The following is a 13,596-nucleotide window of genomic DNA, read 5'->3' as shown; positions in this document are numbered from 1 at the left end:
CTATTATAATTGTCTCTAAATGTGGGTTGTTTTAAGCTGATACGCTCAGCTGACACGAGAACATCCTTGAACGATTAAAGCGTTTTGTCGGTTATCGACTGCAGACGTGCCGGAAATGCACGGGACGGACGAACTTCCTTATCACGTTGAATTCCAAATTGAAATTACGCGATGACTCACACGACTCGCTTACAGAGAACCCCAGTGCACAGCGAGGACCGTAGAAACGTTGTGTACGCACCCGAATAACTTCGATAAACGCTTTTTTATCCACAGATGATCATACCAAACCTGACGATGAACAGCGTGTATGAGATCGTGGTGCGTGGAGGCACGCGAAGCGCTATCGACAATCGGTTGATTATACGCGGAGAAGGTTCTGCTCCACAGAAGGTGCGCGGCATTCGCGATTGCAACAGAGCACCGCCGTTATTACCACACAGTACCATATGGTTCAGCAGCGGAGTGATTGCCGGGGTGATCTGCGCTTGTCTGGCGGTGATGCTGATGATCACGTCCTTCGTCCTATGGAAGTGAGGATCAATCGTTTGTCCTCTTTCATTTTAGACGTCTATATCTTTCTTGCATGACGTCGTTCTCTTATTAAACATTTTTACTTTCTTCTTATTTTTCCCTTATTTCCTCCCTTCTTTTTTTTAACTCAGATATTTTTAGCAACGGAAACAGGATTATTCAGGTATCGGCGAAAGAGCAAGAATTTATTAAATCGTGGTGTTCGTTCTTCGTAAACTCCGATAGTCACGAGATTACTGCCCACAGTCTTATTCACTCATTCAACTTTACAAATGCAATACCTCGCCCTCATCATACGATAATAGGCATTCGGTCGTCTTCGTGCAATTACAAACGATCTACGATGCAGTCATACAGTATTACATGGCACGTAGTCGGTGCGCTGTTCGCGATTAGTCCGCTCGACGAGCGCTCAGTTTACCGGCTGCTCTCGTGGTATTCAGACTGGCCGTACATTATCATAGCTAATGGCACAGGAAAACAATTATACGTACGGTGAACATTCGGCTCTAGGTGTCTCTTCGATTTACGGTTCCCTCTCCGCGGCGCGTGTAATCCCTCCTTTTCTTCGATTCTCGCAGTCTTTCTCCTTCTCTATCGCCGACTGACCTCTTATCGTACGCGATAACAACTAGTAACAACGACAACGTAAGGTTTCCCAGTCGTACGGCGGTATTTCGTGAGTACATCGGGACGTCACGTTCCATTCGTTTCGCTTGTTTTGCCAGGAGTGGAGGGTTCCATCGAGTGTTACAATAGTCGTGTGCCAAAACACGTGCCGTCGCGTGCAATCTCCTGTATTTTCGCTGGTGGATCGGCATCGTCGAAGATGCTCAAGGACGTCGATTCAAACGCGATACTGTGTGAGTCGCGAGGGAACGATTCGTAAAGAAGGAATACTTTCTGGGTCACGGACGGCGTGCTTCGCTCTGTGTCTGTGCGTTGCTCGCTCTTGCAGTCTATTCGAGGAACGTTCACCTCGATTCCTTTTGCTCTGCCGATCGTTGAAAATTTTCTGCACAATCATAGAATGGATAGTAACAGAAGCTCATCAACGGGATGAAGAAGTACCTCGAACTGTGAGTCCCAGAAGAAAAGAAAATGAAAACGTTTCTTCTTCCTACGTGAGAACTTTTTCCATTACGGGAAGATCGTCGACGAACAAGAGAGCACACGGAGAGGCATAAGTTCCTCGCGTGTTTCGTCGATCGTAAACGATGATCGATCGCAAGCGATAACGCGAATGGAAACAGTTGACAATCCCAGTCTTTTATTGCGTTTAATTTACCGCACTTTCTACTACGAGATACTTTGTTAAGAGTATGTTATATAAAAGAATCGTATTGTATCGCTTTGTTGTTTCGACAAACCTTTTTAATATTCTTGTTCTTTCTTTCCCATTTCGGTTTACCTCCGTTTGTGTTTGTTCATTTACATTTTCTTTTGGAATGCATGCTTATGACGAAACTCATTAGGCCTTGCCTGAGGCCAATTTTCAGGAAATGCTTCCACACCGCGTACTACTTCCTCGACTATCCGCCCCGCAACGTGCCCACGCTTCAAGAATGGGAGAACAGCGAGCAGGATGGAGAACGTACCGCGGTCGCCATTCAGAAATTCGTACAACACGTTGCGAGTTTACACGCGGACGGGGACATTGGGTTCAGCAAGGAATACGAGTTCATTCAATCGGAAAGTGGCAAATTCACCGCAGAGAATTCCCAATACGTTGAGAACAAAGCGAAGAACCGATACTTGAATATATTGGCCTGTGAGTAGTACTATGTGCATTTCTTTGATTTCCATATCAACAAGATATTTTTCTGGAAAATCTTTATTTCCATCAAAGAGTGTTTGGTTTCGACAGCTCCACGCAGCTCCTGTTTTTCTTCCTGCAGCCCACCGGCGTCGAACTTCTATTTTTAACCAAGTTTCCCTTTCACCCTCGCGATATATCGCGAAGTTTAATTTTATTTCATGCAACAGAGTCGTAGAGTCTACGTTATCTCTCGCGCAGTGGCGATTGAGCACTCTGTTTAATCGATTAATTCGCAGCAATGGCACATTTCCGTCTTTTTCAAGGTTTCCTCTTCTTCGTCGGTACCAACGTTCCTCCGCTCGTTCGTCATCGAGCATGTAAGTCGGCGAAGGTTTCACGCATGTCGGGACAGAGACCGTGCACGATACGACAATTGTAATCGCGCGTATCGGAAGTCCGCAATCGTCAGAACGTCACTCAGCCTCGCGTGGAACTAGCCTCCAATAGAGCTGAAATTGCGCACAAGCTTGCTTTCTATTTCAAACGAAACGACTTTCATTTGATTCATGAAATCCCTGTCTCGTCGTACCTCGAGTACCGTAATATTATGTCTCGTCATCTCGTTAAAACCGATCAATGTAACGCTACGCTTCCTTCGTTTAATGATGGATTAACCCTTTACCCTTGTTATTCGATACTAAAGATTGTACTATTTGTGGTAATCGATCGTATCTTATCTTATGTTAACGCCAAGGTCGTTTATGAAGCTTTCAATGAAAGCAGGCGTATAAAGCGCAACTTAAATTAAAGTTCAATCTGTAACAATTCTACAGAATTATAATTCTACTTGTAATAATTCTGCTTTATTAGAATTTCAGCTAAATAATATTCTTCTATGCGAAGATAAGATCGTCTAGTCTATCAGGAAAAGCGAGGAATGAAAATCTCTCGTGATTTTATACCGATAACGTATCGGCTTTTGCTGAGATAAGCGGAATGGCTGGTCTAAGTGAAATCGCGTGCGATTTAACGCGTCGAAATTCGCGATGCTGCGAGCTTCAACCGTTCGCGATGTTATCGGATTAACGAGTTGCTCTCGTTCGCTTTTAATGTGAGTGACCGGCAGCACTCTGCAACGAGGTCACAGATGCTTCGCGGCACTGCTCGTTAATGCCTATCAATGGTGATGGGTGAGAGAGAAAGAGGAGAGAATGGGAGACGATCACCTGGACGACTCGCAACGACGTTGATTCATGGTTTTTCAGAGTTTAACTAAACGTCCTGGATGAGAAAATAATTACTAGTAACGGGATGCTTGACAGTGAGATGCGAGTTTGGAGAAAAATAGAATTAACGCTTTCAAATACTTAATTAGTAATAACGTTAGCTTTTATTGCAAATTAATCGAATATATTACTAAATATTTTTTAAGTGTTCAAATGTTTCGGTAATTTATTTCATTGGCAGTGAAAAGGTACAGGAAGAAAATTTCTGTTCATAGACGACCATACTCGAGTGCAGTTGTTATCATGCGGTGGAGGACCCCCGAAGAAGGGTCACGATTACGTGAACGCGAATTACATCGACGGTTGGCAGCGTACGCGTGCGTATATTGGTACACAAGGACCTCTGCCACCGACTTTCGATGGGTTTTGGCGCATGGTATGGGAACAAAGGGTGTCGATCGTTGTTATGATCACCAATCTCGTTGAACGTGGTCGTGTAAGTACCTCTACTATTTTACATACATCTAACTTGTATGTATTCTCTTATTTAACTATTTCTGTCTTTTCCTGTTTACAGAAAAAATGTGATATGTACTGGCCTAAGAAGGGATCTGAGACTTATGGCTATATTCAAGTGACTCTATTGAGAGAGGATGTTATGGCTACGTACACCATTCGTACCCTTCAAATTCGTCACATGAAGGTTGATATATTTATAAGAAGTTTCATCGATAAATTCTTTCAAGACCTAAATGATGTTAATGTCTATAGGTCAAAAAGAAGAAGAATGGAGTCAACATGGGAGAACGTATCATTTGGCAATATCATTACACTGGATGGCCTGATCATGGTGTACCAGAACATCCGTTGCCGGTTCTGAATTTCATCCGGAAATCTTCCAATGCCAATCCTCCGGATGCAGGACCAATCGTTGTTCACTGCAGGTAGAGATAAGCGAACACTTTTATGAACAGTACTGTAAGCAGTATAAGACATACAAATATAGTCATGAACTAAAATTGTTTCTATTACAGCGCTGGCGTCGGCCGTACAGGTACCTATATTGTAATTGACGCTATGCTGAGACAGGCCAAGTGCAAGAACGAAGTGAACGTATTTGGATTCCTAAAACACATCCGCACACAGCGGAATTTCTTGGTCCAAACCGAGGAACAATACGTGTTCATTCATCATGCTTTACAAGAGGCTATTGAAAGCGGTGAAACTAATATCGAGGCAAACAATCTATTAGAATATGTTCAAGACATGCTGAATCCTAATAACTCCAATATCGAGGCATGGAACAACCTTGAAGCTCAGTACAAGGTACTGTTTGTAGAATAGAATAAATACTATATTCTAGGTTCTGTATATTAATACGATCTTTACAATTATATTTTCAGCTGGTGACTTCATGGAAACCGAAAGAATTCAATCTTGTCTCCGCGATCAAACCGTGCAATCTTCATAAGAATCGTAACCAAGACGTTATTTCAATCGAAACAGCTCGCGTTCATCTGACGCCGAAGCCCGGAATCGATGGAAGTGACTACATCAACGCTACATGGATTGCTGGTAAATAATCGTTCGAAATTATTCAAATTCGATATTACGTTGAACGCGAAGCAAATTTGTTCGTTTCCAGGCTTCCATCGCAATCGTGAATTCATCATTACCCAACATCCAATGGAAAATACAATCATGGAATTCTGGCAAATGATGTGGGATTACAATGCGCAAACTGTAGTTATGCTAACCGAATGCGACGAAGTAAATGGAGTTTTTTTGTTCAATACACCGTATCTTTGAGGTTGAACTATTTAGTAACAGTAAATGATAATTAAATAATTCACAGGAATATCCCGAATTTTGGCCTACCGAGGGAAAAGATTTAGAGTCAGAGACATTTCGCGTACGATTTTGTGGAATCAAGGAAACCGCGAGCGGAATGATCTTGCGCGAAGTTGCGGTCCGTTCTCTGCAAGACGATTACGAATTGAGTGCCAAAATCGTCCAAGGACCGCGTTCCCAACCTGGCTTCTGGCCACACAATACCAATCCGAGACCACTTGTAACCTTGATTCACGATTTACATCGGGATTACCAAAACGGACCTATTGTCGTAATGGATAGGTAATTTTCTGCAAATATTATTATTTCATGAACTCATAATGAATATAGAAATAACGCTGATCGTTATTGGTACCAGGTTCGGTGGCGTCGAGGCTGCAATCTTTATTCTGCTCACCACATTGAATAAGCAACTAGAGTTCGAGGATAGTGCTGATATTTATATGTTCGCGAAGTTATTATACATGAAACGACCTGGAGTCTTCCGATCAAAGGTATACTTCGCAACCTCTAATTTTATCCTTTATCAAATTTCATTTAGAAAATATTTACAATATTAAAACCGTTTTTTGCTCTTCATAGGAGGATTACGCGCTATTGTATCAATGCCTGGAGACAATGCTGTCATCAAAAACTCATGACGAGCCGGATCTATACTCGATGGCCAATGGTCACGTGTCCACGATAACAGATCCTACCGACGTACCTACCTCGTCGATGCAACACATGCAGATGGATTATTCTCCCAAACCAACAATGATCAGAGAATACGCGACAGTGGAAGTGAACTCCATGTCCGATTATTCTATTCCGATTCGAGTGGATCACTCGATAGAACCGTGTAGTAGTAGAAGCAGCGAGAGCTGCATGTTCGCCCACACGGGAAACGAACACGAGAAAAACATAGTTATGACCCATCGGAATGTAAGCTATCACAATCATCCGGGCAGTGTCTCCGTTATTGTTGACGCGAACGGTTACGTGACGAATGGCAGCATGCGTATGAGACCAGAGGGTATGGAGTCGAGCTGCAAAATGTTGCCTCAATGATGCCTGCCGATCTTCGGTTGCAGTGTTTCCTCGAGCCGGTCAGAACCGCTGTAACCGATCGAGCTACTCACTGCCCGAAGTGTAATCCTGATTCTGTGAGTAGCCACCCTGTATATAACGTTCGAATGCTTCTATCCTTCAAGCATAGAAATATATAAGTATTTCATATTTTTCAATAATTCCAATGTAGATACGCATACAATACTTCTATGATTTATGAACAATCGTAACGCCCATGTATCAACCAGTATTTTCCGACTATAAAGAAACACATGTCGACTATCATCTTCGTAGGTCAAGGTCTTCACGAATGTAGTTTTAACTGCAAAGCATTTATAAAGTATTTATAAACGTTCTTTTTCTATCACATAGGCTACAGCGCAAGGAGTTCCAAATTGGACACGTCTTCGCACAAACGGAAGAACGGCAAATCGATTCTAGGATCAGCCTGAAGAGGATTCTCAAGCACCTTTAGTGTAAATAATTGATCGCGTTAGTTTATGCGCGTGTACGTGTACACTCTCGAGGACATCGAATGACGAGAGTACGCGTACACGCGGTATAGAAAAAAAGAAAAATGAGGGTCCTGTTTTTGGTGTTGCTGGGTGCCAAAAACCACTTGTTAAAGCACGCCACCCTGGACCTTCGTTTAATGTTGTTCATCGTGTAAGTGTACACTACTCGTTTTTTTGTATATACCCACACAGACACATTTTCGCGCGTATCGTGCACATAACATACTTACATAACTTTACTCATCACGCGTACACGCACTTCACCCTACGACCATACACATACACACGCACGTATATTTAGATGTACGTGAAACACCTTTATATAAGTTGGATCATATTCGATCACTTCTTTACCAAAGAATCGTTTATATTCACTCTCGTTTCGTTTTAAGTCCCTTTCTAAGGTCTCATCGTTCAGCCGAAGACTGACCAATCGAATTCGCACTGTCGTGCACGCGTTGCAATCTATAAATAGAACCCACTATCGTTTCTTACTTTATAATCAAAGAAGAATATCGCGCCAATCGAATTCGATATGCTTCCATCCCTCTGTCTCTTTTCGCTGCAGCGAACATGCAATGTCACAAGGAATTGAAGATCCAAACATTGTTCGTAAACGCGTCGTCGTGCGTCTATTCGACTTTCTCGAGGTTGATGGAATGAGTTGTCCAGCGGAAGGCAAAATACGTTAAATAAAAAAGAAAGGATCAACGGATGAAAATCATGTGGACGGAACGCGATTAAAGTCGCGCAGGCGCGAGTATTTAACGATTTATCATGATCCGTGAGAATGATAGCAAACCGTGACCAATCGCAGCTCGATCGCTGTAAATTAACTCGGTGGAAAATAGATAACCGATAGCAAACGTGAAACCTGTTTTTACGAACGTATCATGTCTGTACGCGAAGGAGAGAATGTGAAAGAGTAAGAGAATGCGAGCAAATGTAGCTTGTTTATCATCCTATCTAATTAATTAATGTCGTAATCCATTTCTAACGTGTAAGATTTGAATTAAGCAAAACGTGGAAAATGCCCCACGTCTACGTGAACTTTTCTTCATCGCGGTATTTCGTTGTCCCGCGTGATTTCCGACCTGGCCAATCGAGCATCGAGACGCGACAGAAAGACAAAGAACAAGCTACGACGACGACAATCTGAAGCGTTCGATAATTAACGAGATTAATTTCCAATCGTGATATCAGAGATGATCTTGATCGGTATATGCCGAATCAACGGGGATTGAGCAGCTTTTAGACTAACGTTGTCCAAATTCATGTGATCCAGCGAGATTCTTCATTGTGATATAAAAAAGAAGAAAAGAAGAAAAAAAGTAAAAAAAAAAAAAAAACAGAAAAATAGAATTCGACGCTGTTGTAAAATTTATTCTAGCCACAAGTTCCTTTGCCACGCGGTCATTTTTCTATGAGATCTAACATCTGGAAGACTGTTCTCTCACCCAGAATTCTTATATACACTTATATGCGTATTGCTAAGTCAGCATAATTTACGTGATACGGAAACAATAACTGCCTGTGACACCTTCGATCCATCTTCTATACGTGTTTTTTACCATCTTATATACGTTGTGACTAATCGTTGACGAACGATCTATTGTCCTTCGTTTTTACATTTTACTGCCGATTAACGATCGACGACGTGAAAGTTTAACAAAAAAAAAAAAGACGTGAAAAAAATCTCAAAAAAATCTGTATATGTATATGTGCATGTATGTAACCGTGTCCGTATTAATAAGACGTATGTAAACGTAATTCACGACTGAACGACTTTTTAAACTCGTTATCGGTTTTTAACTGGATGTCGATGTAGTCTACTTAAACGTAAAACCGTGCTTCTTCCTTCGGGCTGATCGACGCGATGGAACGAGGAACCAAGGTCATTTTACAGTGTAAATCATCACCGTTCTTATCACCGTTTTAATATTTGACGACACTTGACATACCTTTATCAGAACGAAGTCCAAACGTTGATCAGCGTGATTTGAAGCAGTTCGTTAAGGGATCCCGAAGGAAAATTATAAATCTTAAGGCTTAGATATAGTTCGCGCCGATGAGAGTATCAGCGGGTTGTATTTCTTGCTAACTTTCGGACACATCAGCTAAGAAACATAATAAGCCAAGAAAAGAGAGAGGAGGGAGGACGAAAGAGATGCAGAAGCGTATAAATCGATGTACGACAGTAGCGACATTCGACTACCCTTTGGTAGACCCATCTTTGGCTTTCTTGCCCTCTGTTTCACAAGAATGTACACTTTCGTTAAACGAATTTGATCCTAGAAATATGTTCATCATTTTTCGATCGATACGATCGTGAGTCTCATGTGCATCGTTTCGATAGATAAAGGAACGTTGTCGATGATTCAGTAATTAAGCGAGCGTAACCGCTTGAAGCCTTATGATGGAAGGCTTCTGACGAATCAGAGAAACCGAGCCGACGTCCAGCGTCGAGCACAGCGTTCATGGATGGCGATCAAAGACTATTCGATTCTTTCTCGTTGATAATTGCGACTTGAATTATTTGAATCTCGATAGAGATTTTATTATAAAAATCGATTGATACATTTCGTAGAGAAAGAACGAATGGTAGTTGAGTCTTATGTATCATCCGATAAGATAGTAGAAAATGCTTGAGCTGGACAGAAACAATACGGTGCCTTCCTGCTCGTGAGCACAGGAAGGGAAGGCATCGCGAAAGTAGATAATTCCTTTGGGCCGATTGGGCCAGCGAATCCCTCCCTACAACGAGAAAGAGCTAAAAATGTCTGTACCATATGCGATATATTAATGTAATATCGGTTCCGCTGTAATTAGGGATAATTAGAACGCGAGATTGTTGTTGACTCGTGCAAAGACGTGTCTGGACGCCAACTATACACATCGTATACATACAAAGTATATACACCTGTATACAAAGCAACGGATGCACGCTATAATACCGCTGTTAAAAGTGCACGGAGAATTGACGACGAGCTCTTTTAGCATAAAAATAGTACACCACCGAACGAACTGACTGTTGTTAACTTGCTTAAACGAGCGAAAATGAATCACACGACAAAACGCATCGTATACATAAAGAGAGAAAAAGGTATATATAAATATAAATATATATAAAAAATATAAATATATATAAATATAAATGCAAATATAAATATATTATATTCAGATATTTATGATATGAGAAGTGGAAAGCTACACATTGTAACGTCACGTTTCGAATCGCCGCGCGAGATACCGTGATTAGCATGCATGTGTGCGTACGTAGAATTTATTGAAATTTTCGCGGGTGTTCTCGAGAATTGAGCCGTGTGATAGAGTAATAGGCGGCTCGCGTGGACACCGTCACTTCAAGTCCCTCCTATCGACGCGGAACACGAAGGAAAATTCAAAAGAAACAACATTTTCCTCGCTTGCGTGATGTCACGGTACCTCGTCGAACGGTGTCGAATACGAATCTGTACTGTATTTTACGATAAGCACCGTAAATTCTGAATGTACCTATACGGATACAAAAGAATGATATAAAAATGAGCTGAGAGGAAGAGTGTGTATGAGTACGAGTGTGCATGAGAAAGTAAGTAGATGTGCAACGAAGGATGTATGTGGATCGATCGATTCCTGAGAGGATCGGTCGTCGCATCGTTTATACATATATAAATATTATACATAATTAATTCGGAGGATAAACGAGATAGGTGTGTATAGAAAAATAATTTAGACTCTAGTCAGCATAACACAATCGTAATCGTCGACGCACACGTTTTTCTTGTTCATTTCGTTTCTTTTCTTACGTTGTCACGGGAGAACGCGTTATTCACGTCGTTCCCATCGTTGTTTCTCTGTACTCGATGCGTTCGGGTTTTTTTCCACACAAGAGACGAGTTGTAATGAACGCGTGGCTGCGTTTACGGCTGTTCGTTTGCTCGGAAGGGGTGCGTTGGCGCGGTGCGGACTAAAACAGTGCGACGTTCGTGGTAATTGTCGTTTCTGTTCTCCTCGTCTTTTTTTAATCCTATCTTTACTTTCACCTTTTTATAATTATCTCCTTTCACGTTGTTAGCAATAATTAAAAATAATTCCTCTGATTAATAATAAAGGATTCGATGCTTCTATCTTTTTTTCCTAAATGTTATTGTACACGAGCTTCCGTTACATATGTTTTGAAAAATCGTGATGAGGATTCTAGAATGATGCGATGAACGGACTGCAGACGCAGCCATCGAAAGCCCGATAGAAGATAAGTGTTCGATAATGTAAACGAGCGTGTAAACACGCGTATCGAAGGCCTACATGAACCTCGAAGTGTTGCTTGAAAATCTACGAAACGTTCACGCGCGAGCCAAATCTTCGAAGAAAATTCGGGAACGCGCCGCGAATAGTTCGTTAATAAATGGCAACGAGTAAAGAAAAGTCGAACGCTTGATCGTACAATCGACCAAAAGTCATTAGAGAATTAGCGAGGCAAAAATATCATCGGAGAAATCGGTTCTAGCGTTTAGAGGTCAATTTCAGGTCGACCACGATGTTACATTATTCGAATTAGAGAATCCGCGCGCGGGGAACGTACAACGTCACGCCACCGTAAGACTGCAAACACGACAAACAAACGAATTAAAGCAACAAAAAGAAAAAAAAAAAAAAAGAAAAAAAAATGAGAAAAGACAAGAACGGTGTTTTTTACGATTATTATAGTATATTACGATTATTAATACGTTTCCTTTTCGGCGTTAGTTTCCGCAGCATCGAGTCAATCGACGCGCGACATTTAAATGCAAGTATTCGCACAGGCCTACGATAAGAAAAACTCTTTATATACGTATCCATGATGTTTCACGTGTACACTAAATAAACAAGCATTAATTGTCATTCAGCTAATCGATGATCGGACATGACATGCGTAGCGCTCTAGAAAAAATATGGGACAATGATGATACACCGAGAAGCTTTTGCCACCTATCGAAATGGCGCAACGACTTTTCACTCGCGTTTCACACTTGCAATTGGCCTAATCGATGGATCGATGAATCCCATCATCTCCGACTTTTTTCATTCCTCGAACCCTGAAATTTTGGATGGCACGCTACTTCCGCTAGCACGGCGACGTCGTAATGGAACTGCATGGAAGAAAAACGGAAATGCAGCGAGACGCGCTAAGAAGACGGATTTATGTTCATTTTCTGTTCGTCATGGATTCTAGCAATATTGCGTGCGTAATCAAAGCTAATCGAACGTGTAATTGATTGACTGAGTGTGCAAATAATTTTCCGCGTTGGCGAACAGCATATACACTTTTATAATCGATGATTTTTCTTCCTAGTTAATCGCAATTCGCAACGGAACGACATCGAAGAAAATTTTCTCCACGTTCGCCAACCAGCGTTATACTAGTTTCAGAGAAATCGCGCTGCAGTTTCATTACGATTAGCATGCGATGTTTCAATTCGACATAGTACAAAAATTTGCGAACTTGGAAAAACTCCAAGAACAAGACATATAAATTGAAGAACAGCTGATAACTCGAACGATCAAGATTGTATCATGTCCGTTTACCTTAAACGATCGTACGATGCTTCGATTGTTCTCGAACACAGCTACGCTGAGGCGAAAAGTTGGAAGAAATGCACAGTGGAAACAGGCAAAAGATATACGTATGTCCTTTCACCGTAACAGTATCTTGACCAATTAAATACTAAGCTAGCATGGATGTATACACACTGAGATAAATGTTAACCAGTTACCTGCGTAATACTCAATGTTAAGTGTCGAACTGATGCTCGTTCAGATTTTTCTTGACGGCTGTCCTCGCTCGTGTGAACCTCACGGTTTTCTTTCTTCCATTTGCGCAAAACGAAACATTGCCAACGACTGTCTGCCAATCGTTTACGCGAATTTTTTAAACAAACGAAGAAAAAAAAAGAAGAAGGAAGCAAACGGAGCAAAACGAGAAAAAAAAATGAAAAAACTTTAAGAAACATTCCACGCCCCTTTTTTTAGATGATCAACGAAACGAAACATTGTTTGACTGCCATATACATATTTTACGATAATTTTATAGACGAGAAAACGGGGTGGACACCGAACGACCGAGGTTCCACTCCGCGTTCGATGCGATCTACCATGATTCGAATGAAATAGTATCCCGTGTTTTCTGAATGCGAATTTTATTGTAATCTACCCTGGTTAAAACGAAGAAAAAAAAAAGCGACTACACGACACATACTGATATGCGAAAAACTATTGTCACAGCTAATAAGTGTGTGTTTTTTCTTTGTTGTATACGTATCCGCCGTGTAGAAAAGTAGCGAATCCCCGCTCCAGCTCTCCACCCCTTCTCTGATGCGATCATTGTTGCAATCGATATCCCACAAGTATGTTGTAGTAATATACACTTCTTACTATCGAAAAAAAATCGTGAGTCATTCATTGCATCGATCGTAAAATTATAAATCGCGCCACATACTGCGCCCATAGCCGACGACCAGTATTTTCTTTTCCTCACATATTCATTTGTTTTGCATCTGTTGATCAAAGTAGATGGAATTATCGTTAAGAACGCTTAATTTTTTTTTTTTTTAGATCTAGGGCTTCCTTATTCTTTGACAGTGACAGCTTCGCTATTTATTATTGATCTTTGTTCTTTCCATAT

The 13,596-nt window shown here is 41.3% G+C and overlaps 1 protein-coding gene across 6 annotated transcripts in view; it reads left to right on the top strand.

The window, feature by feature from the left end:
• The window catches only part of LOC139989363 (putative receptor-type tyrosine-protein phosphatase mosPTP-1), a 419,667-nt gene extending 408,605 nt beyond the window's left edge, over nt 1-11,062 (top strand). For 4 of the 6 annotated variants that reach the window (XM_072007637.1, XM_072007636.1, XM_072007640.1 and 1 more), the window contains 12 exons: nt 277-533; nt 2,010-2,305; nt 3,795-4,015; nt 4,097-4,222; nt 4,291-4,463; nt 4,554-4,845; nt 4,923-5,094; nt 5,165-5,289; nt 5,375-5,652; nt 5,729-5,864; nt 5,953-6,515; nt 6,793-11,062. In XM_072007637.1, coding sequence (XP_071863738.1) covers nt 277-533; nt 2,010-2,305; nt 3,795-4,015; nt 4,097-4,222; nt 4,291-4,463; nt 4,554-4,845; nt 4,923-5,094; nt 5,165-5,289; nt 5,375-5,652; nt 5,729-5,864; nt 5,953-6,420 — 2,544 coding nt within the window. In that variant the 3' untranslated portion in view covers nt 6,421-6,515; nt 6,793-11,062. The remainder of the gene's footprint in view (nt 1-276; nt 534-2,009; nt 2,306-3,794; nt 4,016-4,096; nt 4,223-4,290; nt 4,464-4,553; nt 4,846-4,922; nt 5,095-5,164; nt 5,290-5,374; nt 5,653-5,728; nt 5,865-5,952; nt 6,516-6,792) is intronic. The other 2 variants (XM_072007638.1, XM_072007639.1) reach the window with 2 other exon arrangements.
• Nucleotides 11,063-13,596: the final 2,534 nt, after the last annotated feature.

Source organism: Bombus fervidus, chromosome 7 (genome assembly GCF_041682495.2).
Source record: "Bombus fervidus isolate BK054 chromosome 7, iyBomFerv1, whole genome shotgun sequence".
In the NCBI taxonomy this organism is placed as follows: Eukaryota; Metazoa; Arthropoda; class Insecta; order Hymenoptera; family Apidae; genus Bombus; species Bombus fervidus.
The sequence above is the reverse complement of the archived record's forward strand: the minus strand, read 5'-3'. Positions and strand labels throughout refer to the sequence as shown.